Genomic DNA, 26064 nt, shown 5'->3' with positions numbered 1-26064 from the left:
GGCTCTAAGCGCCCGGGCTTCAGTAGTTGCAGCACGTGGGCTCAGCAGTTGCAGCACATAGGCTCCAGAGCGCAGGCTCAGTAGTTATGGTGCAGGGGCTTAGTTGCTCCACGGCATGAGGGATCTTCCCGGACCAGGGCTCGAACCTGTGTTCCTTGCATTGGCAGGCAGGTCCTTAACCATTGCACCACCAGGGAAGTCCTGGGGATGGGATTTTAGATTTGATTTATTTCTGTAGACTTCCCACATGTTCCAAATTTTCACCAAGAAGCAGATGTGACTTTTATAATCAGAACAAAAAAGCTGTTTCAGAAAATGGACCTTATTGACACAACTCTTGAGGGAAACTCACGTGAGTCTGGGGCACAGGATGCTGTGCTATTCACGGTCCGGCCCCTCACCAGGCCTCCCTCCTTAGCGGGAGCAGCAATGGCCAGCTGAGTGACTTGCTTTGGGGATTCTGGGTTCCCTTCCTGGGTGATCATTTGCAGCCTGTTGAGAGAGGCGTTCTAACCATGACTGCAGGGGCGCTGGGATGTGGCCACTTGGCAGACCAGGCTGCAGAGGGGACACCCAGAAATGACAGACTGGCTGGGTCTGCACTGACTGAGCTCACTCAAAGCCATGACTGTGGGTCCTTACAACCACCCCGAGAGGAGGTGGGTGTTAGTACTAACGCTCGTTATAGGGGAAGACAGCCTCTGAGAGGCTGTGACAGCGGCCGAAGCTCATCCTGCTGGTTGTGCCTCAGAACCAGGATGAGAACTGGTGTGTTCTCTCTGCTCAATGCATTTTCAATTCTACTGCAAATCCTCACTCAAAGGCAGAGAAAAGCTGCAGAGGGAAATGAAGCAAAAGAGCCCACGGGACAACACAGATGGAAAGATGTATCATGTTCTTATACTGGAAGAATTAATATTGTTAAAATGACCACACTACCCCAGACAATCTACAGATTCAACGGAATCCCTATCAAATCACTATCTGTCTCCTAGAGCAAAGGAAATAAAAGCAAAAATAAACAAGTGAGACCTAATTAACCTTAAACGCTTTTGCATACCAAAGGAAACCATCGACAAAACAAAGACGATCTACAGAATGGGAGAAAATATTTGCAAATTATATGACCAATGAAGGGTTAATATTCAAAATATATAAACAGCTCATACAACTCAATAGCAACAAACAAACAAACAAGCTGCTTAAAAAATGGGCAGAAGACCTGAATAAACAGATCTCCAAAGAGGACAGGCAGATGACCAACAGGCACGTGAAAATATGCTCAACATCACTAATCATCAGAGAAATGCAAATCAAAACTACAATATCACCTGTAAGACTGGCTATCATCGAAAACAATACAAATAACAAATGTTAACAAGGATGTGGAGAAAAGGGAACACTTGTGCAGTGTTGGTGGGAATGTAAATTGGTGAAACCACTGTGGAAAACAGTATGGAGGTTTCTCAAAAAACTAAAAATATAACTACCATATGACCCACGAATTCCACTCCTGGATATATATCTGAAAGAAACAAAAACATTGATTCAAAAAGTTACCGCAGGGCTTCCCTGGTGGCGCAGTGGTTGAGAGTCTGCCTACTGATGCAGGGGACACGGGTTCGTGCCCCGGTCTGGGAAGATCCCACATGCCGCGGAGCGGCTGGGGCCGTGAGCCATGGCCGCTGAGCCTGCGCGTCCGGAGCCTGTGCTCCGCAACGGGAGAGGCCACAACAGTGAGAGGCCCGCGTACCGCAAAAAAAAAAAAAAAAAAAAAAAAAAAAAAAAAAGTTACCGCAAGGTTCAAAGCAGTGCTATTTACAATAGCCAAGACATAGAAGCAACCTAAATGTACGTCAACAGGTGAATGGATAAAGAAGATGTGGTATATATATACAATGGAATATTACTGAGCCATAAAAAAAGAACTTTTGCCATTTGCAACAACATGGATGGGTATTATGCTAAGTGAAATAAGTCGGACAGAGAAAGACAAATACTGTATGATATCACCTCTATGTGGAATCTAAAAAATACAAAAAACCAGTAAATATAACAAAAAGAAGCAGACTCACAGATATAGAGAACAAATTAGTGGTTACCAGTGGGGAGAGGGAAAAGATGTGGGGCGATATAGGAGTAAGTTATTAAAGGTACAAACTGTTCTGTATAAAATAAGCTACAAGGATATATTGTACAACACAGGGAATATAGCCAATATTTTATAATAATTATAAATGGAGTATAACCTTTAAAATTTTTCAATCATATATTGTAACGTATAATATTGTACATCAACCATACTTCAATCAAAAAAATTTTTTTAATTAAAAAAAAAAAGAGAGCCCACAGGATGATGATTTTCCCCTGTGGTGGCGTGTTCCCAGAAGAGCACTCTTGGTCTCTACTCAACCTCCTCAGCAAGCTCGTAAAAATGTTCCAGATGGAGCCTGGCCTGCCCACCAGATGAACCTCCTCAGCAGTTAAGTAAACATCCAGGAGTGTCAGCTCTGGGTCTGAAGAGGAGAAAATATTCCAAACGAATCTGATGCATAAGAAAGGCTGAGGGTCTGGACCCTCAGGTTCAGGAGGAGCCAGTGGGGTTTCTTTTTCCTGGTAGGACACAATTTTGAGTTCTGTGTGGATATAGAGGCGTCCTGAAGGCAGAGTTCTTAAGCTGGAGGTTTGCGGAGGCAGCAGTGATACCCACTTTAGGCTCATGCAGACAAGAATGGTTGATCCCTGGTAAGGGGGCAACAGCCTAAACCAGCACCTCTTGCAGGGAATGTGTGACTTGGGCCTTTTGGGCCTGGTCTCCCTGGGTGACACATGAGCTGTGATCTATAAACAAACTCACGAATGCCCCAAAATGAATGTACCAGGACTACGGCTCCCCAGCAGGTAGAGACCCAGGCACATGCTCTGTAAGGACTCAGCTAAGGCCCACGGAGCAAGAGCAGGAGGTCCCCCTGCTCCCTGCATCTCAGACATAGAAAGTCGGAGGTGCTGCAGCTTATGCAAATGTGTCCTCCTCAGAGATGGCCAGACAACTCTCTCATCAGTGGTTTCACATCTTTTTAGTGCAGCCCACAATAGGAAATACACTTCTGTTGCATATGAGCGCGCGCGTGCACACCCGCCCCACTCCCCCCGGAAGTTTCATGAAACAATATGTATTTTACAAGGTGTAATGCATTATTTTTTATTTCTTTAAAAAAATTCTGTTGCAAACCAATACACTGATCTCACACATCATGAACAGTTGTGTACATGGTCTGAAAGTACAGCTTCAACAGAGCTAACATTCCCTAAAGCCATACAATGTGCCAGACACCATCCTAACATTTACATTCATTTCTCTCTTTGAATCCTCACAGCAATTTTGTGATTTAGATTATCTCCCTGATTTTACAGACAAAAAAATTGAGGCTTAAGTAAATTACTGCCTAAGGTCACACAGGAAGGAAGTAGCTGAGCAGGGATTTGAACCAAAGACCAAGGCCAGGGCCCAAGGCCCCATCACCCCATGACCTCAGCTGCAGAAATTCAGGGCATCCTTTATGTCCATGTCAGAGCACGTTGTCTTCCCCCCGAAGGTTTTTACAAACACTATTCTGCAACGCTTTTCATAATTCCTTGGATCGGCGTCATCAGCTCCCGTGTGCGCAGATGAGGGATCCCTGGGACTCACTCAGTTTTGCTAGGGTAATCACGAGGCTCAAGTCATTAACGATTTTTTCTTGAGAAAGCGGGGTGGGGGAATGAAGTCTTTGGTTTGGGAGAGTAGACTCGTCAGTGGCTTGTTTTTGTTTCACTGTGAATCCTTTATCCTTTGTTAGGTGATTCTCAGGCAGATATGTATTTAAAAGATACAAGAAAAAGCCACATGGGTGTTGAGGTCCACAGATGGAAACCAAAGGCCAGGACGTTCATGTGCGTGGCCGCGCCAGGCTCTAATCACTCACTGGCCACCGCTCCCACTGGGAGGACCCTGGCTTCACTCTGTCTCCTTTTGGGATGGTTCTTCCAGAAACCAGCTGGCCAGATAAGATGTGGAGAAAGATTGCTGGACAGACTAACAGTTTGGCTCTCCTTCTAACAAATACTTTCCTTGTTTTCTCAGCATTCATTGGCTGGGGAGGCCGCTGGTTATGAGGGAAGAGGGGCTCACAGTGGGCACAGCCCACCCAGCACCACACTGAGCCCCGCAGCACACAGGATCGCTTAATCAGCAGGACTTTGGGCAACCCCTGCAAGCCCCAAGTGGATCCTCAGACTTGAACATGCGTCACCATCAACGGGAGGGCTGTGAAAATCCAGATCGCTGCTGCCCCACCCCCTCAGAGTTTCTGATTCAGCAGGTCTGGAATGGAGCCTGAGAATCTGCATCTCTAATAAGTCCCCAGGTGATGAGGATGTTGCTGGTCTGTGGACCACACTTTGAGGTGCACTGCCTCAGTACATCCTCAGCAAGAAGATTCGCAAGAGGGAATCCAGTAAAATCTTCTTCTCTTCACGTATCTTTGACAACTAAGGTCCCCTTTAAGGTTGGAACCCCTCACTTCTACTGGCTGGCTCACCCTGGAGGCTTATGCACTACAAGTTTTCAAGTGAGAAAAACGTAAAACCCATTGGCCTAGTTGGGAGAGCCCAGCCCAGCCTCTCAAAGTCTGGGGTCTCTGTGTGATGCCAACCTCACGTTAAGTGTTTAATAAACATTGTTTAACCTACCTCATCAGGAAGGTGGATTATTTATTTATTTATCTATCTATTTATTTATTTATGGCTGTGTTGGGTCTTCATTTCTGTGTGAGGGCTTTCTCTAGTTGTGGCGAGCGGGGGCCACTCTTCATCGCGGTGTGTGGGCATCTCACTGTCGCGGCCTCTCTTGTGGAGCACAGGCTCCAGACGCGCAGGTTCAGTAGTTGTGGCTCATGGGCCTAGTTGCTCTGCGGCATGTGGGATCTTCCCAGACCAGGGCTCGAACCCATGTCCCCTGCATTGGCAGGCAGATTCTCAACCACTGCGCCAGGGAAGCCCCCAGGAAGTTGGATTTTAAAAGTTGGTAACTCAACATGTCTCACTTTGGGTTCTTCCAAGGAAAAAGTATTACAAAGATGAAATGGTATGATTAAAAGGAGACGTAGCACATACATTTCTACCCGAATCCACTTTGTGCATGACGTCACCAAGCCCATGCAAATATGCATAGATTTGTTTGCTCCTAAGCCTTTTGCATGGTCAGTCTGGTTGCTACGAACACAAACAGGAAGTTGACAGGCAGGAAGGAGTCACCTAATCCAACTGGGCAAGTCACCTTCCTCTTTATTTTTCCTTTCAACTCCTCAAGAGCCCACATTCTGAAAGACTGTGGCTACTACTGTCTCATTTTCCCATGCACACACCATTCAGTGCTGTCAGGATTCCTGTGCCGAAGCAAAAGGCTAGGGCTGCCTTTGTGTAGAGGTGTCCTCCTTCATCAGACGTCTGGGAATACTGAGGAGGGCTCAGGGATGCCTGTTTCTTCCTGTCACTATGCTGCAGAAGACAGCCACACTCCTTAGTCATTGTGCTCCTGGCAAAACGTTCTCCATCTCAACAAGATGAAATAGGAAGAACACAGAGAATTTTGAGCTATTCCTATGTTCTGAGTATAGCATTTCAATCTGGCTTGAGAACTGGGGAAAATTCGTTCTTTCAGCCAAAGGGCTCATAAAAACCCAGACAAAATCATACAGGATGTCGGAAGGAGACTTTCCCTCTGGGAAAGATATACGTGGTATGCTTAGGTATAAATGATGAGTTTCTATTTTTAGGATTTGAAAAAAATTCAATACATCTTCAGCACTATCTACTGTATTCCTTAGAAATTCCATGGGAGGAAGAACCAACTTGGGTCACTTTAAAAAATGCCCTTGAAGATGGGGTATTTTGAGGCATCCAAATACTTAAAAATATTCCCTGAGTCCTACTCTCTCTTCTGAAAGCACATGGGAAACAAATGCTATAAAGGAGATTTAAAAGCAGCACTAAAAAAAAAACCCATATCACAGCCTTGACCATGGCGTAAATAGCACAGCAGAGGCAGGTCGAAGTTAATTGACTTAGGAAAGGTCACAGGGTTCCTTGGTTAAACATCCGAGGCATGGTGAAGAGCTCCTCAAAGCGATGTCCCAGGGCGTGTGTGGAAGCTTCCAGTGATTTCCTCTGGCTTGACTTTGCCTTCTGCTGGGTGGGCAGAAGAAAATGGGTCTCTCTCCCAGGCCCAACCCTAGAAGCAAACTCCACAGACCTGATGAGTTTTTCTGTAGCAACTGGGAGCCCACAAGCATAAGAGAAGGGACCCAGGCAGCAGAAAGAGCCAGAGGAGAGAGGCCCGGTGGGGGCACCTTGTCCAAGATGGGGCTGTAAACGTCCTTTAGCGGCAACACAATAGAAACCTCATTCAAGAGAGGAAGCATGCATACATGTCCTTTAAAAGCAATGAAAGAAATGCCCAAACACAGCACACTCACGTTGACTGGACAATTGGCTCTCCCTGAGGGGTAACACTGTGAGAGATGGGAGCTCAGCCAGAACAGGTTTTGGAAAAATTTTATTGCGTTTTGTTTCCATGTGGAAGCACTGACAGAATTGAAAAGAGGCAGCATGTTCCACTTACTTTTCTGAAAGATCACATAGCTAGATGAAGTCTCTCCTCACCCAGGGCTGATTTAATAAACCTCACCCCAAACCCACCCCAAGCAAAAGATAAAAAAAAGGTTTGTGGTGATCGCTTAAAAAAACAAATCCATGTTGAGATGGTATTCGGATTTGCGACCTCTGCATTTGATGCGTACTCCCTGTCCCCTCACCTCCCGCCACTGTCTTCAGGCCCTTCCTCCTTCAAATGAGACTCAACACACAAGTATGCAAATGGAAAGAAAAGCTAGTCAGTTTCAGCGCCACAGGCTTAGGTGTGTCTGCCGATTCCAGTGGATGGATGGCCATCTCTCAACTTTAAAATGTTTGGCTGTAATGTTGCCCTTGCATCACGGTCAGCCCACGCAGGATAATGGTCTCCCAGGTTAAAATACAGACAAGACATGGGTATGTGCACATTTATGGGTCTAAAATGTCAGAAAGTAAACCCACTGCAGGGATTTACAAAATGAGGAAGAAGGGGTTGACGGTGGAGCTGAGGCTGTTTCACTTGGCAGTAACACTGCTTAAACGACACCTCGCTAGGAGAGGGAGGGAGGTGGGGAGGTCAGAGAAGAAGCAGACGTTAATGAGGGAAATGTAGTTCGCCTGAAGCTGGGTCATTTTCTTCTTCCTTTGATTGTATAAGGCATTTTGAACCGGAAAAACTTCTTCACATTCTTCCAAATAATCATAGTTGGAATATAACTGGTGATTCAGAATACAAATAAGACCCCTTTCATATCCATCCCCCACCCCACAAGTCATTCTACACACCCAGAGCCCATAACGTACAAGGCAGGAAATTGATTTTGTGAATTAGGAGGCGAATCGTGTTCACATGGGGGATGAGGCCACTGTGTCAAGGACCCTTTTAAGGGCTCCATCCCTGATCCTGGCCCTCTCAGGTCACAAGGAGTAAGCATCCATCTTCGGTGAGGTTTTAACTCCCATTTGGGCGCTCGCCACTGCCTCCTGGGCAGTGGGAGGTCATGGGCCCTCCTGGCTCTCCTATGCGTCCCAAACAGGTGTCCGGGCCGGTCCATCCACGCACAAGTGTCACGACTCAGTTAGTACAAGGGGGCATGGCCTGGAGACAGCGCCCTCCACATTAGTCATGCCAGACAGACAGCAGAGAGGAAACCAGAGATCAGAGAAGTGATTTTAAAAAGGAAAAAAGAAAAGCAGCTTCGGTCACCAAAAAAATAGAAAGGATGATCTTTTAAAAATAAAACATGGGGACATTTTTTTTTCTCTGCAATGTTCAGCCATTTTACTTGAGACATTAAAAAAAATGTTTTAGACTTGTTTTGCTTTTTCGGTTTAAACGTTCATGAGAACGGATTGGATGGTAGTGCTGGGATGTGGTTTGTGTCTGAGTGGCAATGCTGGTCAGGGGTCCTTCAGACCACATACTGGTACGGGTCTGCCTTCCCTTGGTCTGGCGTGGCAAAGGGGCTGGCCCAGCCTAGAGAAAAGGGGTGGCCAAAAACGGCTTTCATGTTCATCCATTTTGTTTTTTTAGCCCATCTTCTCTCTTCCTTTTTCAATTGTTCTATTCCCTGAAAACAAGAACAATCATACTTTCAGTCAAGCACTTTACTGCTGTGGTTTTGGGGGAGAGATATCCATTAGCTTGAGGTGAATGGAGTAAATTCTTCCTTATTTTAAAGCCATGAAGCTCATCTACATAGTACATTTTTCTTCTCTTTCTCTCATAAAAAGTGCTAAAGAAAAAAATCATAATTTTTTTTGGGGGGGTGGGCATATAGGCACACATGTATAAGTCCCTCCAGGAAGGAAGGGACAAATGAGCAAAGTCAGCAGGCCCCTAAGCCACTGTTCCTAGTTGTGCAATCCAGTGTTTTGTTAAGTGAGTCCTTGCTGGGTCTGCAGAGGCGCTTCAGGCCTGGTTCTGAGCTGTGTGTGCGGGAGCACTGTGAAGGCTGGGGCGCAGGAAGCCTCAGCTGGTGGGGAGCTTGAGATCACGATAGCCAAGGACGGCCATTAATTTGCGAACGGTTCATGGTAAGTCTGAAGCTACTATGACCACTTTGCAGACAAAAAAAAGAACCAAGTCAAAGGACCAGCTCTGGTGCTGTTACGCCCCCCAGCCTGGGAGGCCAAGGAGCGCCCTGCTTAGCAGGACTGGCGAGGCACAGTGGAGGAGGTGGAACAGGAGGGAGAGGTCACTACAGAGGAGGAAGGAGAGGGATTAGTATAGGTTAGAAGGGCCGCACGGACAGACCGCTCAGCCTCAGCCTCAGCACCGGCAAAGGCCTTCCTGTGCTCCTTTGGGGAGAAGTGTGACCCAAGGCCACCTCAGCAGTTGTCACAGAGCCCGCACGACCCCCTGGCCAAGTCTCGCAAGAAAAATGTGGCCTGGGGGAGCAGGCTGATCCCTCCCTTTTCCCTTCTCCTGAAGGAGCTGGTCAGCGGGTGGGGCCGGAGGACAGGGGAGAAGCAGCCTGGCAGGAGCCTGGCCAGGGGCCTGTCTGCTGTGGTCTCTGTGAGGTAGAGGCGCAAGGGTGGGGCCTGAGGGGACAGCCCAGTCTGAGTCTGGGCGGTGGGAGGTCATGGGCCCTCCTGGCTCTCCTATGCATCCCAAACAGGTGTCTGGGTCCGACACCTAGGTTCACAGCCTAGGGCCCTGGGACAATAGAGGCCAAGGGCAAGATGCCCTTTCCCATGAGCTGCAGGTCCTTGGCTTCTTTCTCCTTTCCTTTCAATGTGACTCCCTTTAGGAATACCCTTGAGGGGGAAGAACAACTAGGACCAGGGCCATGAGAGTTTTCCTTCTAGCTCCCCCAGACCATGGCTTGTGTGGCCTGGCGGGGTGTCCCAACAGCGGGTAGGGCCAGATAGTCACCTCTGGGTTCCCTGCAGGTCTTACGCAGAGAAGTTTGTCACATTTACTGCATGGATACACAGCTGTATCTACACCACTGGCTACTATTTTTACAGACACTCTTTTATAATGATATGAATGCTTATAAAAGAAAAAAGGTGCTGAGAGGCACCCAACCTTCTAAACCATGGGGAATTGCCGCAGATCCAAATGGTGGTGCCTTGGCAGCCGGCAGCATCGTCCTTCTCCACATGCTGAATTTCCACACCCACAGGAATGGGGCCTCAGCAGCAGCAGCAACAACTGAGTCTTCCTACGAGCCTCCATCTAAGGCTGACTACCCAATCGGCCGAAGTTCCCCCAAAGAACCCTAGACGATTGTTGAGAGCTGCTACCTGAAGGGGACTTTGGGAAGCCAGGAGGAACTCATGACCTCACCCCAGAGCTAAGGGCTGCCCTTCCTACTGGGGCCCCTTACCCAGACCCCAAACCCAAACAGGGAAGAAATGCCCACATCACAGCCACGGACTGACCACCTGGAGGCTTCTGGACACCTTAGGAAGGTTGAGAGGTAGTGGCAGTGGCACCAGGGGTATGGGCTCCAGCTTGGCTGGGCCAGCAGCTTCAAAGCTCCCAGAGAAGGAGCTGTGAGCAGGGCGGAAGGTGGGGGCAGGTAGAAGGCAGCAGATGAGGACCAGAGCCGGGTCTTGCTGCCCACTGCTCTGGGGGCTCAAGCTGAGCTGTCTCCTGACTCCATCCTCAGGACCTGTTCGTGAAGGCACCTTCTCTGGGAAGCCGACCCTGTCTGTGCCACCTGGGTCAGGGTGGCCTTTGTCCACCACCTGTCTCCAAGCCTGTGGCCACTGGATGGGAAGGGCATCCCAGTGCCTAGCAGAATGCCCGACCCAGAGCCGTGTATAAGACAAAACCATCACGGGAAGGTGGAAGGGCTCGTAGCAAAAGGGAACCCTTTGCCGAGGCTGCGGGGCCCCATTCCTGGTGTGATGTGAGTGCCAGTCCCAAGTGGGGAGGAAGAAGATCCCGAGTCACTGCAAATGGAGGAATGTGCCCTGCACACCCAGGGCCTGGCCGCTGGGCTCCCAGGTCTGGCCTGCAAGCAGCCCTCCCCCCACCCCAGCTGTGGAGGCAGATGGTGAGCAGGCTGCCCACTTGCTTACCGTCTCATCCGTGCAGATGGAGTGTACCTGGGTCCCAAACATGACTGATGTGAAAATGAGGAAGAGCAGCCCCTCGAAGCACAGGAGGATGAGGAGGATCACTGTGGTGGGTGGCGAGAAGGAGCTGCACTCTGAAAGAGAAGGGACACGTGGGGCTCAGGGCTGCCCCTCGCCACCCCCAGGGCTCCTCTCTGGCTTCGAGGCCATGGCAGGGGCCGTCCTCTCCCACACCTGGCTGCACCAGCTCTCCCTCAGGAAAGCCCTCCTCAGCAGGCTGGACCTTGCCGGCTTCCCCTCCCTCACACACACCACTCCCTGCTCTCCGTCCCTCTTCCTGGACAGCACGGGTGTCTGCATCCTGGTGCCAAGCACAGTACCCAGCACAGTCTGGAAGGACCAGAAGGACTCAGAGCTGAGGCACGAAGGCCTGATGACACCACAGGGAGACCCTCCTCTCCTCAGAGAGCAAAATGCAGGTTGCACAGGTGGAGGGGCCTCAGTCCAGGCCTGGTTTGGCCGTGGGTTTTCTGGGCATTCCTGTGCCTCTATCTGCTCACGGGTGAGAGGAAAATCCAGGTCTGGAGGATCACTCAGTGGCTGTGGGAGCTACAGCTCGGCAGGGGGCAGTCTAAGTGCTGGGGCTTGGCCTGACCCAGTAAGCCCCACGGGGAAGGCCCGCTCTCAGGAGCATCTGCGTCCCTGAGACAGTCTGTCCTGAAGCTGGGGAGCTGACAGAAGAGCCACCTGGCCCAGAGCAGACACTTTCACTCCCCTGGCCCCTACTACGACCTCACCCTGACCTGGGTGTGACCCGAGGCAAGTCCTTGTCCCTCTCCAGGCCTCTACTCCCTCCACTGTAGAGCAGTGAGGTTTGACCAGATGTGTGGTTTTGTTTTAGGCAGCAGAATCCTTTGTCTGAGTAGTATCTCAGTCAGAAACCCAGCCCACTGAAAAGCAGAGGTGCTGAGGGAGCTGGTGGGGGGTAAGCAGGCAGAAGACCCCTTCTCTGGCTCTTCACCATCAAGGCAGCTTCTCAGGAGAGCCCTGGACCACCTTGGGAGACAGGGGCCCCACTTGTGGCACTGGTCCAGGCCCCTTGGTTGGCACTCACTACCCAAGGACTCCTGCCCTTGCCAACAGCTGCCGGGCCTGTCACACCCGGGCCGTGGCCCATGTTTCTGGCTCTTCCAGTGCTCTGGCCTGTTTTCCTGACAGAAGGGGTCTGGTCCTGCAGGGCAGAGCTGGGCTTCACTGGGCTTTGGGAATTCAGGGAGTAAGTGCCCCCTCCAAGCTGCCCTGCTAGCTCCCTCACAGGAATGTCAGGAGAGGAAAAGGACATAAATCTGGAATGAGCTTAGAGACACACCAGCACTGAATGGGTGGCAGGGTGAGAGCATCTTGTCTAAATGCCGTATCTCCCCACATCTTCCTCAGAACTTAACACCTCCACATGACTTCCCTTCTTGGTTCCTTGCTGGGCAGGGTGTGGTTAGGGTGGCCCAGCAGCCTGACGGGCTGGCCCTGGGTGGCCACAGCTGGGGCAGGTACCTGCCTGGCTTCTGGGCTGGTCAGGGTGGTGGGCAGGACAAGGCAGACAGGGTGGGCATGGATCCTGTACCAACTCCTGACTATGAACTCTCACTAACATCCTGACCTTCCCCTCTCTAGCTTGGGCTGGAACTGTGGCAGTCACGAAAATGGGGAGACATGGTGTTATGGACTAAATTGTAAACCACCCCCTGAAATTCACATGCCAAAGCCCTAACCCCCAAAGTGATATTATTTGGAGCCAGGGCCCTTGGGAGGTAATGAGGGTTGGAAGAGGTCATGAGGGTAGGGCCCTCGTGATAGGATTAGTTCTCTTATTAAAAGAGACACCAGGGCTTCCCTGGTGGCGCAGTGGTTGAGAGTCCGCCTGCCGATGCGGGGGACGCGGGTTCGTGCCCCGGTCCGGGAGGATCCCGCGTGCCGCGGAGCGGCTGGGCCCGTGAGCCATGGCCGCTGAGCCTGCGCTCCGCAACGGGAGAGGCCACAACGGAGAGAGGCCCGCATGCCGAAAAAAAAAAAAAAAAAAAAGAGACACCAGAGAGCTTGCTTTTCTCTCTCTGCCATGTGAGGACACAAGAGGAGAGGGCCGTCTGCAAGCCAGGAAAAGGGTCCTCACCAGGAATGGAATTGGTTGGTACCGTGATCTTGGACTTTCCAGCCTCCCAGACTGTGAGGAATAAATGTTTTAGCCTCCCAGTCTATGGTATCTTGTTATGGCAGCCTGAGGTGACTAATACCCACGGGATTTCTCTTCCCCTAGATGAGGTCAAGCCAGGCAGAGATGGGGGCAGGACCGGGGAGATACACTAAGTCCCCTACATACAAACCTTCAAGTTGCGAACTTTCAAAGATGTGAACGTGTGTTTGCATGTCCAATTACGTTAGTTGGATTATGTTAGTTGGGTACCTAGGCTAACGTTGTTGGACTTTACGAACAAATTGGACTTATGAACGCACTCTCAGAACGGAACCTGTTCGTATATAGCGGACTTACTGTAGAAGGGGGGCAGATGCAAACTACAGAGGCAGGGAAAGCCTCAATATCTGGTTGGGAGCTAAAGATACTGTCCTTTTCACAGCCTCACAAGTTCTGGGGGAAATAATAGCAAGAAAAAGCTTAAGAAGTCAGTATGTGCAGGAAGAGCAAAACTCCTAAAAAATGATGAAATGAAGGGGGGAACCAATCAATGGAAAAAGAATGAAAATATGATGGTTCTGCTCAAGATGTGTCTCACAGATGTATGTGTGAAAGATGGAGCCCAGCAGGTGGCCTCTCTTAATTCCTCCAGTATCTGTAGTAGTCTTCCCCTTATCCTTGGTTTTGCTTTCTGCAGTTTCATTTACCTGTAGTCAACCTCAGTGCAAAAATATTAAACGGAAAATTCCAGAAATAAACAATCCATAGGTTTTAAAGTACAAACTGTTCTGAGTAGCACGATGAAATCTCACGCCATCTTGCTCTGTCCACCTGGGACGTGAACCATCGCTTTGTCCAGCATATCCATGCTGCATATGCTACCTACTACCTCGGTTACCAAATCAACTACTGTGGTATCACAGTGCTTGTGTTCAAGTAACCCTTATTCTACTTAATAATGGCCCCAAAATGCAAGAGCAGTGATGCTGGCAATTCAGATACTTTCTTACTGTGCCTAATTTATAAATTAAACTTCATCATAGGTATGTATGTATAGGAAAAAACATGGTATATATAGGGTTCTGTACTATCTGAGGTTTCAGGCATTCCACTGGGGGTCTTGGAACATATCCCCTGCAGATAAGGTGGGACTACTGTACTAAAAATTGTTTTCTTATAACTTATTTTTATTCTTCTTTAAAAAAATTTAAATTTTATTTATTTTTTCAGCATCTATATTTTTCCCTCAGGATTTATGCAATCTTGTGGTTGGAGTTCCTTCCTCAGCATTTGCACTTTTTTTTTTTTTTTTGCGGTACGCGGGCCTCTCACTGTTGTGGCCTCTCCCGTTGCGGAGCACAGGCTCCGGACGCGCAGGCTCAGCAGCCATGGCTCACGGGCGGAGACCCGGGCACGAACCCGCATCCCCTGCATCAGCAGGCGGCCTCTCAACCACTGCGCCACCAGGGAAGCCCGCATTTGCACATTTAAATGAGATACTTCAAAAGCAGGAAGAATTTGTCTACAATCTTAACGTAAATTGGTGATTAAGCAGTTAAAAAAAACAACCATCACACACACACACACACACACACACACACACACACACACACACACAAAAGATTAACGAAAACCGTCCATGTCCTAGCCAGAAAGTTAAAAATGGATTTCTGCAAGGTTGGAATAAAATGACCTTCAATTAAAGCTCCTCACTTAAAGACATGGAAGCAAAAGCTCTCTCTGCAGGCACAGCTCCACTCCAGGGAATGCACCGCCCTGCTGGGGGCCTGCATTTTCCCTGGGCTCACTCAGGCTAGAGGGTCTGTCCAACTCACTACATTACCTGTAGAACTGACTTTAAGGGGCTGCTTTTTTTCATGAAGAGATATTTGGGCCTCTGCTGTTTCTTCCCTGATAGGTCCATGGGCTTGCAGGAGATCTAATAAAATGAGGTTGGCCCCTGGTACCAAGACGGAAACAAAGAGCCCACCCTGCTTGGGTCATGCATCCCCCTGCAGCAAGGAGGGAAGCCCTGGCACATACTCACTTGTCCAGTCTTCTTCAAAGCAATGCAGGAAGTGGAATCCCACCATGATGAGGGCGTGCAAGGAAATGAGAGCTATGTACATCTGAAACAGGAAAGCAGTGCAGACGCCATTGTTGTGAGAACCTTCTGGCCGTGAAGGCTCCCGGGACGGGGTGCTCGGAACCTCCCATTCAGGAACACTTAGGCTGAGGGCTGAGCAGGAGGGGGGCCAGAGAGGCACCTGGTGATTTCTCCACTGGTCCCCCGCCCCCAGCCCTGGGTCTGAGGTGAGCGGCCATTCACTGGTAGCGTGTGGGACAAGAACAGAAACAAGCACGTGTCACCAGGTGTGACCTGGGCTGCCCTGGGGGCTCCAGGCTGGCTGCTGCTCCTCACTTGAAAGGTCAGGGCGCTGACTGCCATTGGCCCCTCCAGCCCTCAGGCTAGATACACTCCGCCTACCTGCAGCTAAGGGAGGGTTGTCGCCTTCTTTAGCTACTTAGGTCGGACACCAGGCACAGAGGCCCAGAACACGGCCCTTGCTTATAGCTAATCAACTTGAGTCAATTTTCTAGATGCTCAAGTGAAGGGCACAGGAACGGGCACTTGTTGAACCAAGGAGAGCTCTGGCAGAAAGGCGGAGGTCTGCGTGGCCAGGCACTATTCTGAACAGCAGCAAAGAACACTGTGAGTGCTGACAATTCGAAGGAACAGAGCTCTCCATTGCTTCACAGAGGGTGGGGCAGAATTCGGAAGCTGACTTACTGTAAACAGGACGAAGTACTTCTGGTTGTTCTCGCCAACACAGTTATTGACCCAGGGACAGTGGTGGTCCATCTTCCGAATGCACCGCTTACAAACACTGAAAGAGCCGCAAGGCAGATCTTTAGGGGGGTCCTCACGGAGGCGGGAGGGTCGAGGGGACTCAAAACCCATGCTCCTGCACCACTCCTGGCAAGTGGCCTCTAGGGCGCCACCCAATGTTTTGCTGCATGTGTGTTGCAAGGGGCTTGGAAGGCAGGGCCAGGACCTCCAGGGTCACAATCATTCCAAACAAGGGGACAGTTATCCACCTCCAAGGCCCCTTATCTTGTTTCACATAAAAACAGGCTGGAACGACATGGCTGAGAAAGAGACTGCTCTCCTGAGGTAACAGTGGGCTGAAAATGTGGTTTACTGAGAGGACAGAAAGAAGTAGCACTTTCAAAAACTTGACAGGATGAGACGGGATACAGCTGCTCCTAATTTCCCCCCAAAGACCAAAAACCTGACCAGGGAACCTCCCAGGGTGCGGCTGACGAGAGAGAGCGCTAGAAGAGTTCAGAGTGGGGTCACAAGCAGTGCGTCACATGGCGGCAGGAAGTCCCCCTCTAAGGACCTTGCAGCTCTAAGATAATATCCACTTAGCCCAAAACAGCAGAAAAGTCATTTGAGCTTAAGTGTTGATCAGAAATCCCACTAATTTGCAAATTACTAACTTGTTACTGGGATAATTTTTGGACTGAGACTGTTTGAAGCTTTGTTATTTGATAGCAAATACCTTCCCCACCCCTTTTTGGACCATACAAGTAAGAATCTGAAACAAGAGCACAAGGCTAATGGGACCTCAAAAGCAACTACTCCCAAAGCTCAAGTTCAGGAAGACCAATTTGCCAATAGATGGGCTCATTAAAAATTGTTTCTTGGGGCTTCCCTGGTGGTGCAGTGGTTGAGAGTCCGCCTGCCGATGCAGGGGACACGGGTTTGTGCCCCGGTCCGGGAAGATCCCACATGCCGCGGAGCGGCTGGGCCTGTGAGCCATGGCCGCTGAGCCTGTGCTCCGCAACGGGAGAGGCCACAACAGTGAGAGGCCCGCATACCAAAAAAAAAAACAAAAAACAAAAAACTGTTTCATTCTCAATTCATTAAAATAGGCTCCCTAACATTTATCTTGGGGGCAGTATTTGTTCAAAACAGTTTGAAATACTATAAATACAAGCTTGGAAATAATAGAATTATATATATTTTTGACAGTCCCTTAGTTTACACCAGCTTTTCTTTCTAGTAGTTTCCATAACCAACTTTATCTCAGGTTCTTACTAAGGTGGGCTATGGTGGGTGGACTCTGGGGGAAGGGTTGGCTCAGGGGCCTGCTGAAGAGAAGGCTGCCTCGTGCTCACACACAGTGCTCGCTGAGCTCTGGCTGACCCACAGAGAGGGCAGGGATGGCGCAGAAGGAGCTGTTCTGGGCATGGAGGCGAGCTGTTCCCAGACCGCAGACCGGGAAGCACAGACCACTCTGAAGGAGGGCTCACCTGCACCCCAAGGGGGAGGTGTGGGCTTTTCTAAGCATGGCATGAGCTCTGGTGGCAAGGCAGACCTGGGTCCCCCCCTGCCCCCCACAGGACGTGAGTACCGTTATAAGAGAAAGTGAGAACAGATGCTGGCTCAGACGAGTGGTGGGGTCATTCTGGTCTCCACCCTTGTTCTTCCCACAGCTTCAAGGGGTCATGATAACACAGGCATATGGGGAATGGGCACATTTCAGAGATGCTGAACCAGCTCCAGAAATCTCCTTGGGAGCCAGAAAGGCGGGGTAAGAAAAGGACGCATGAAAGGGGCATGGAGGGCAATAAAGAGAAAGCCAGGTACCAGCAACTCCATTACTTGATCAATCAATCTCTCTCTCTCTCTCTCTCTGTATGTTATCGATTTGAATGAATGAATGAAAGAACAGGTAACACTTGTTCCCAGTGTACAATCTTGAAAGTACAGACAAGTAGGCAGTAAAGCTCCCTGCATTCTGGGCCTCAGCCAACACATTCCCACCATGGAACCACCCCCGTAGCCCATGTCTTGTATGTCCTTCCTCAGCTCTGGGGTTTCTTAATCCCCTCCCTCTCTGGGGAGCTCCTGAGGGTAACCACCTCCCTGCTCTGGACTCTTGAGCAGTTTTTCTTCCACTTGTACTTCTTTGTAAAAGGGGTTTCAGGTGGGTGCTCTGAGGCAGTGTTTGCTCAGCAGCAGAGAGGTGCCAAATGGCCTGACGTCCTCTGAAAGCTGTCTAAGAGATTAAGCAAATCTGTCCTTTGCTCTCCCCTCCCAGCCTCTCTGAAGAGGCCAGGTGTGAACCCTGGGAAGCTGGGTTTCACAATGGGCTAAGTTTCACTGGGCAGCCAAATTAGAACACTACTCATCCTTCTAGAAGTAGGCAGGAGTACAGCCCACTGAGAGCTGCAAAAGTTGTCCAGAGTGTTGGTCTCTGAGTTTCCTATTTGCAAAGACAGGAAATGCCAAGATGGCGCCTCTCCCTCCGGCTTACAGAGTTGTTCAGAAGCGGGCTCCTGGGGCAGGTGGTAGTGCACGTGGGTGGTGGAGGTCCATCCATGTATGTGGCTGGAGGCGCTGTTTAGAGGCTAACTGACCCACGGCTCACAAAACACCCAGCCTGAATGGCTCTGGGGCTGGGGCCTGGAGAGCACCAAGGGCAAGGCCTGGTCCCTCAGTGGGCCAAGTGAAGGGTGCTCCAGGCCCCGGGGGTGACTGCCCACACCTGCCTGGCTATTTCATCTCAGGCACCAGCCCTCAGGGGGAGGAAGAAAAAATGTGAGCCTTCCACAACCCCTGACACCCCACTGGGAATCAGGCACCTCAGAGTCAGTCTTCTTCCCAGTCCCCACAGCACAGTGGGCTCACTGGTGTCCCCTCCCCAGACACAGCAGGGCAGCTCAAGCACAGCAACCAGGGAAGGCTCCCAGAGGGCCCTTTCTCCACTCTTGCCTCCTGGCGAAATCCACCTTCCCTGGGGCTCCTGCCTGCACTCCTCTCTTGTACCAACTCCAGTGTCTCCTGTGCGAGACGCTGTGGACACAGACATGTCCTAAGCATTCAATGGCAGCTGCTAAAAAGACCAAATGTCCTCAATGGAGGTATTTGGGGTGTTCCTACCTTCAGGGTTTCCCAGGCCCCTCCTGGTTTTTTTTGTTGGTTTGTTTTTTTAATTTATTTTTGGCTGTGCGCGGGCTTTCTCTAGTTGCGGCAAGTAGGGGCTATTCTTTGCTGCGGCGCGCGGGCTTCTCATTGCGGTGGCTTCTCTTGTTGCGGATCACGGACTCTAGGTGCGTGGGCTTCAGTAGTTGTGGCACGTGGGCTTCAGTAGTTGCGGCACGTGAGCCCTAGAGCATGCAGGCTTCAGTAGTTGTGGCACACAGGCTCAGTAGTTGTGGCTCGCAGGCTCTAGAGCACAGGGTCAGCAGTTGTGGCGCATGGGCTTAGCTGCTCCGCAGCATGTGGAATCTTCCCGGACCAGGGCTTGAACCCATGTCCCCTGCATTGGCAGGAGGATTCTTAAACACTGCACCACCAAGGAAGTCTCCCCCCCGGCCCCCGCCTTTTTAAATCCTGGTTTTACAAGAGGGAGGATGCTTCTCTCCTTTTCCTCCAGGTACCCTACCATTTTCAGTCCCCAGAGCACTTCCTTCGCAAGCTTGGAAGAGCCCAACAAGCTCACCGGATCGTGTGTATTCAGGTTCCCTGGGGCTCATGCTCCCTCTCCAGGGAGGTACAAGAGCCCTTCCTTGGCACTCAGCCCCCAAGGAGCAGGCTGAGGTCCTCTTGCCCACCCTAAGTGATGGCCCTGTGACTCTCCCTACAGCGGCACCCACCAAACTGTATCACGGCAGACAAGTGCATCTGCCCTACCTGGGCAGGAGGCCCCTGGGTCAGGGCCATGTCCCATCCACCACTACAGTCCACAGCCAAGCCTGGGGCCCCGCTTAGCAAGGGTTGGAGGAGTGAAGGCTCTGACACTATAGATGGGGAACTGGGCTCCACCACCTCAGGCTGGGATGCCACAATAGATGAAGAGAAAAAATCATAGCAAGGAGGTACCAAGGGGACCATGCTCCCCATATAGGTTTTCATCTCACACCTCATTCACTCACTATGATTAAAATTATAAGCAAAAAAGGCATCTATAACATCCTGACCCCAGCTCAGACAATGTGGGGTAAGGCAGTACCCAAACAGGGTAAGGCCAGTGGAAAGAACACATCTCTCAGATCACCACTTTGGGCTCTGGGCAAAGAAACTTAGCTTCTCCAAACCACCCTCTGTAGAACTAGCCCTGCTCTCTCAGGGTTAGAGATGATGTGTGTAAAATGCTTTAAAACCAATGCTAGTGCAATATAAATTTATCAGTAACTGATAAACAAGCTGGCAGGGGCCCTAAGCAGTCCCCAGCTGTCTCATCTCAGTGTGTGTGTGTTTGTTGGGAGGTGGGGAGGGGTGTGAGGCTTTGCCAAGGTCAGAGGTCTCCACCGCCTGTGCAAGAAGAACCTAACACATAAGCCTAACACCTTGCCTGTCCCCGTTAGCATGACCCACCCACCCCAAGGATTTCCACAGGCTTCCATGATCCTCAACGCCAGGATGAAAGGAGCCTGCTTGGAAGGAAGACCCAGCCACGTATCACCAGGCTGGAAGGAACACCTACAGGTGCAAGATCAGGGAATATTTGTGGTACCCATCAGAGCTCAGGGAAAAGAGTTTTAAATTCCATGACACTACTAGGAGGAGAGGAAGCAAAGAGCTGGGCACAGACACATGCCCCTTCACCTGAGCAGGAAGACTGACACCAACTTTCTCTAGCAGGGCAGCAGGCCCCTTGGCTCACCCAGTCACAAACCCAGCTCTGTTTGGTGTGCTGGGGATTCTGCTTATCCAAAACCATGGGTCCCCAGATGGCCTGGGCAACCACAAGCCACCACAAAGGAGCAGGTGTCAGCATACATTTCCTGACACAGGAACAGGCGTTGCACAGGCATCCTCACTCAGGTTCATCTGAATCAGCAGCTCGTGTTTTGCTCAAGCTGATTTGTTTATTAGCACTCAAGAATACCTCCCTTGGATCATCCTGGGGAGAGAGGTGAGGAGGAGGCGGTGAGGAAAATGCCAGGCGGTGGAGGCTGCCAAGGGCTCAGGGACGAAAGAGAAAAGAACCACTGTGGTCACCCAAGTTCTTTCTATAAAGTTCACACTTCCCTGTTTCTGGTCCAGCCTATGTAAACCCAGCACATCCCCAACGCTCACACATTCCTCCATTAACAGATAGATATTCATACTTAATCCTCACAAGCTAAGGAGGAACAACCCATTTTACAAAGGAGAAAGCTGAGGCTCTGAGAGATGTGGTGCCTGGCCCACAGTCCCCAGTGTGGCAGGGACAGCGCTGCCTTTCCAATGCTGACCTCTCCAACTTCAAGGCAGGAGCCCGCTCCACCACACTGGAGGAATGTGCCCGGAGGAATCACATCACCCAGGGGATGAGAAGAGCTGGGTTCCCGAGCCTCGGGGTGGTAGGAAAAGGCTAGACTGATGCCTCCATCTCAGGCACAAGAAGAAAGCATTGAATTAGTTTCTAATACAGATTTCAGAAACAAGATGACCCAGACACAGAAAACCCCACAGGAGATGGCAGTTCCCATGGTCCCTGCCCAAGCTCCTTGGCCCTCACCCTTGAGAAGTGGCAACTAGCTGGGGAGGTCTCCAGATCGCTCTCTCAGACAGACAGAAAAAGATACAGAAAAATATGCATATGGTTATATCAAGTTACACAAGTCATGCCAAACTAGAGTTCTAGTGGAAAGAGCCCCAGACTCGGAGCCAGACACACCAGGAACCAATCCTGTCTCTCGTAGTCACCGGCTGTGTGACCCTGGAGCAGCCACTTAACCGCCTTGAGCCTTAATTCCTCATCTAGGGAGGGTCATGCCTATGGCAGAGCTATCTCTGGGGGTGAGCATGGGGATGACGATGATGAGATGGGGTGCGCTGAGGTGCCTGAGACACAGCAGGTATTGGGAGCTGACCATGGCATCTGTATGTTCAGACCGACTGCCCTCCTCCAAAAGGTGGGCAGTGCGGCCCGCACAGAAAAGCCACCTTTCAGCCGCTTGGACCTCGCACAAAACCCAGATGCTTCCACAGCCTCAGGACGACGATACCTCCTGACATCAGGAGCCAGTTCATTCCTCCACAGCCCCTCTCCACCCCGAACACACGCTAGTGTGAAAAAGGGACTAAGTGACAGGTTCGTTATTTCTGTAATTTAGCATTTAAAGTTCTCATCATGATAAAATGCAATATTTAGCTGGAGGTTTTCTTTTGTCAAGAAGACTCAAAACAACAAAGAAATCTGAAAACCAAAAGGGAAAAACCACCACAGATAAAACAGGGAAATGGCTTTTCTGGCTGAACTCTACAACTGTCAGACCTCTAGAAGTTTTGTTTTAAAGAAAAGTCTTTCTTTTCTTTTAAGGACAACCCCCTCATTTCCCTATAAAATTTAAGTGAAATTGCACCTGCCCCTTAAATGTGTCAGGGGCTAGACATTCACAGAATGATTTCCTAAAGCTTTGTCTCACGTGCCCTTAATAAAGTAATAAAGTAATAAAGCTGTGCGGCAGGAAGAGCAGGACTCCCCTCCATTTCACAGATTTGGAGACAAGGGTGGAGACAAGCAAGGGCCTGGGCAGGGCCCCCTGGCAAGTGTGGCGAAGCCTAGTGTCCTGAGCCCGAACCAAACACCCTTTCCCACCCTTGCCCTCCTGTGCAGGTGGGGATGGAGAGTCAATGTGGTCACTCCATGCCCAGAGCAGGGCACGTTCAGAAGTCCTGTTGCTGATGGCACCCGTGGAGGGAGGGCGAGGGCGGGGGCGCAGGGGGTGAGGAGGGGAGCCCAGGCGGGGGCAGTGTACCTGCAGTGGTGGGCTCGGTCAGGCTTGATGCTGCAGCATTTGGGACACTTGTACACCACCTGCCCAGGCTTCAGCTGTAAACTCTCGATGAATTCTTTAGTGGCATTTCCTTTGGGCACCGCCCCCTGTAAGAAAGAGAGGTGTCAGGGTCAGGCTAGGGGTTCCCTCAGTTCTGACATTCCACAGAGGCGATGGTCATTTGAAAGCAGCAATTCCAAACACGGGGACAGGATATTTTCATCCCAACGACATGTGGGTTCTGTTCAGAGTTATGCCAATACCAATAATAAGTTATTGACAAAGAATTTCCCCAAGGAAAAGTGAATGATTTTCTACACTGGACAGTTACGTTGTTCCCGATGATCCTCTATTTTCATTTTACTGACATGGTTTTCATTGAATGCATCCTTTCCTATGTAAATATTACAGGGAGGATTTGACTCATCAACTACAATTTTGATTTACATTAGATTTCCCAGGGACAGTTTCGGTCTTTGTGAATTTTCATTGGTGAGCAGCACATCTAATAGTCCAGTTTTCCCAGGTCATAATCACAGCTCTGAATGTTATTGGGTTCTGTTTAAACTGGAATCAAGTTTTATTTTATTTTATTTTTTATCAGTACTATTGTTATGGATTGGTAATCTGTGTTTAGTTTTTATGAATCCACAAGCAACTGTAAGCCACTGCCCTAAGATATTCAAGTGCTCTCCACACCAAGATGCTGAAAACCAGATGTGACTCAGGATAATGATCACCTCTGTGGTGGTGAGGAGGCTGGGAGTGGAATGAAGTGGGGGTGGGGCATATAAAGAGGCTAACCTGTCTTTGTAACTTTTTTTTTTAATTTACAAAGCTGGGAGGCGAACACATGAGTGGTCGTCATATTATCCTTTACACCCTTTCAACTGTCTTAAGTATTTCATTAAAATTTTTTCTGAAAGTCCAAAAGAGAAGTGGAAAAACAATACAGCCTGCAAAATATAGTCAGATGCCAGAAGAACCTATCAAAGACCTTTTAAAAGCAAACAAACTTTGGTAGGCAAGGACTACCTGGTACATACAATGCCATTTATGCTATAGTTCTTGACATCAAACAGCCATAAAAGTACACAGCTATTGACATGGGAAACGTCTATGATAGACTGTTAAAGGGAAAAGTAGATTCCCAAACAGTATGTAGACTACAAACCCATTTTGATAAAGATTACACACACACACACACACACACACACACACACACACACACACACACATACATGCCAAAGTATTAACGGTTATCTCATGTAGTAAAATCACAGGTAATTTTTAATTTATTAACTATATTTCTTAAATGTTCTAATATGAACATGTGACTTTTGCAAAAAGGAAAAAACGCATTTAAAAAAACAAGCAAAAAAATATACTCAGGAAGGAGCTATGCAAAGTAGGAGTATGACCAACTTTCCTCAATTTTGTAACCGAAGTGCTGTGACTTGTCTCACCTTGAGACATCTGAGGGTCCCCCCTTAAGGCCAGTGAAGGGTCAGGGTCTGGAAGTCTTCACAAAGGTAAGAGAGGGCCCAGATCGCCTAGACGAGTGGATTTTTAAAAGGGGCTTGGGAAGGGCGCTGGCCCAGGCAGAGGGGGAGGTTGCAGAAAAGCCCAGAGGGTCATACTTTAAATTCTCTTTAATGTAAAAAAGTAATTGAGTTTGGGTAACTGCGAGACCTTTTGTGGATCCTGAAGCCAACAGACCGCATCTGGAAGTCACTATTGTCATGTGTACAAGAGAAATGCACTAAGGAACAGCGTTTCCCCAAGGTGATGAAGCAATAGGGCTGTTTTCCTAAATGAAGGTCGTTTTTGGTTTTTTTCAGGTCCAGTTTTTAAGGTCACCACCACCACAATTTGCTGTAAATCTCAGGAGACCCTCCCCATAAAGGGCTACAAGAGCTTTACAGAACCAACGGCAATCGGAGCTCTCATTTGGTCTCCTCATTACTGCCTGTTATTCCAGACCACAGTCAGAGACATTCAACAGCGCAACCTTTCTAAAAGTCCCTCCTCCATGTGACTCCATTTGCACAAATCTCCTGGAAGGCTCATTCCCATCCAGGCAAGACCCCACCTGCCCAGTGAGCCCATCTCGCAGAGCTAGAGACCCACTGGGCCAGCCCCTGAGACTGAGTCCTCCTCCCTCCCTCACTTCCTCCCTCCCTTTCTCTCTCTTTCTTTCTTTCTTTAAAAGAATAGGCTCTTCTGGGCTCATCTCCACAGATTTCAGAACTTACTAGTTCATGGTAAGGGATTTTGTTCTGTATAACTCTTGATAGATGGCTGGGAGTTGGAAGGCCTGCTGAGACATTTTTGCCACTGCTGTCACATGTGCACTAAGAAACACCCACTACCTCCACCCCTACCCCTGTTCCTATATCTCACAGGGATGGCTTGAAGCTTCCACATTACTGCACCCCGGGAGAACAAAACATACGGATTTCTTCCTCATTTCCAAAGTAATATTTGTTCATGATTTTTAAAAATGTATAGAGAAGAGAAAATTAAAAGGGAAGAATGCGCCCTCTGATTCGATCATCCAAAGATTAGTACTATTAACATTCTGGAGTATAGTTTTCCAGTCTTTTCTCCTTGTAGGCTAAAAACACTTAAAACAATCTATACATCCATAAAAATGCTCATATGCTTCTAAAACATATATTTGGTCCCGCAGTGGAATCCATTTGAATCTGGGGGCAGGAGGCGTGACATAGCTCCATCAACCATTCCCCTCAGTGGCTAGCCCAAACTTCCAGTACCTTCCTCGACCTCTGCCCACTACCTTTTCTATGTCAGAGGAAATGGAGGCTGCCAGGGTAACCCCCTCCTTACTCCTCCTCTCGCTCCTCCCATCCCTGGACTCACGGGGACCCACTGTGTGGAGGACGAGGGGCCCTCAGGGGCTCATACTTCTACCTCAGAGCTTTCCCTTCAGGCTCTTAGCAGACTCCATGCTCTCCTTCCTTCACAGCTAAGTTTCTCCAAGTTGTGTACATTTGCTGTCTCTGCTCACCTCTCACTGACTCTTTTTTTTTTTTTTTTTTTGCGGTACACGGGCCTCTCACTGTTGTGGCCTCTCCCGTTGTGGAGCACAGGCTCCAGACGCGCAGGCTCAGCAGCCATGGCTCACGGGCCCAGCCGCTCCGCGGCATGTGGGATCCTCCCAGACCGGGGCACGAACCCGTGTCCCCTGCATCAGCAGGCGGACTCCCAACCACTGCGCCACCAGGGAAGCCCTCACTGACTCTTTAGTTCCAATTCTCTGGCACCTGTTGCCTCCATACCACAGAACTGCTCCCACTAGGTCAACAAGCAACTCCCTGTGGCCAAATCCAAAGGTCAGTTCCCAGCCCTCATCTTTCTTGGGTCTCCTC

The 26064-nt window shown here is 49.7% G+C and overlaps 1 protein-coding gene across 8 annotated transcripts in view; it reads right to left on the bottom strand.

Moving 5' to 3' along the window:
- The window catches only part of ZDHHC3 (zinc finger DHHC-type palmitoyltransferase 3), a 53842-nt gene that overhangs the window by 3813 nt on the left and 23965 nt on the right, over window positions 1-26064 (bottom strand). For 4 of the 8 annotated variants that reach the window (XM_049716317.1, XM_012538263.3, XM_033413028.2 and 1 more), the window contains 4 exons: window positions 22655-22779; window positions 15684-15780; window positions 14940-15021; window positions 10708-10838 (listed from right to left, as the gene is read on the bottom strand). In XM_049716317.1, coding sequence (XP_049572274.1) covers window positions 10708-10838; window positions 14940-15021; window positions 15684-15780; window positions 22655-22779 — 435 coding nt within the window. Of the gene's footprint in view, window positions 1-2250; window positions 6272-6578; window positions 8244-10707; window positions 10839-14939; window positions 15022-15683; window positions 15781-22654; window positions 22780-26064 lie in introns of those variants that run through there. The other 4 variants (XM_033413031.2, XM_049716318.1, XM_033413030.2 and 1 more) reach the window with 4 other exon arrangements.

The sequence above is a fragment of the Orcinus orca genome, chromosome 10 (assembly GCF_937001465.1).
Source record: "Orcinus orca chromosome 10, mOrcOrc1.1, whole genome shotgun sequence".
NCBI classification, from domain to species: domain Eukaryota; kingdom Metazoa; phylum Chordata; class Mammalia; order Artiodactyla; family Delphinidae; genus Orcinus; species Orcinus orca.
This window is presented reverse-complemented; position numbering and strand designations above follow the sequence as displayed.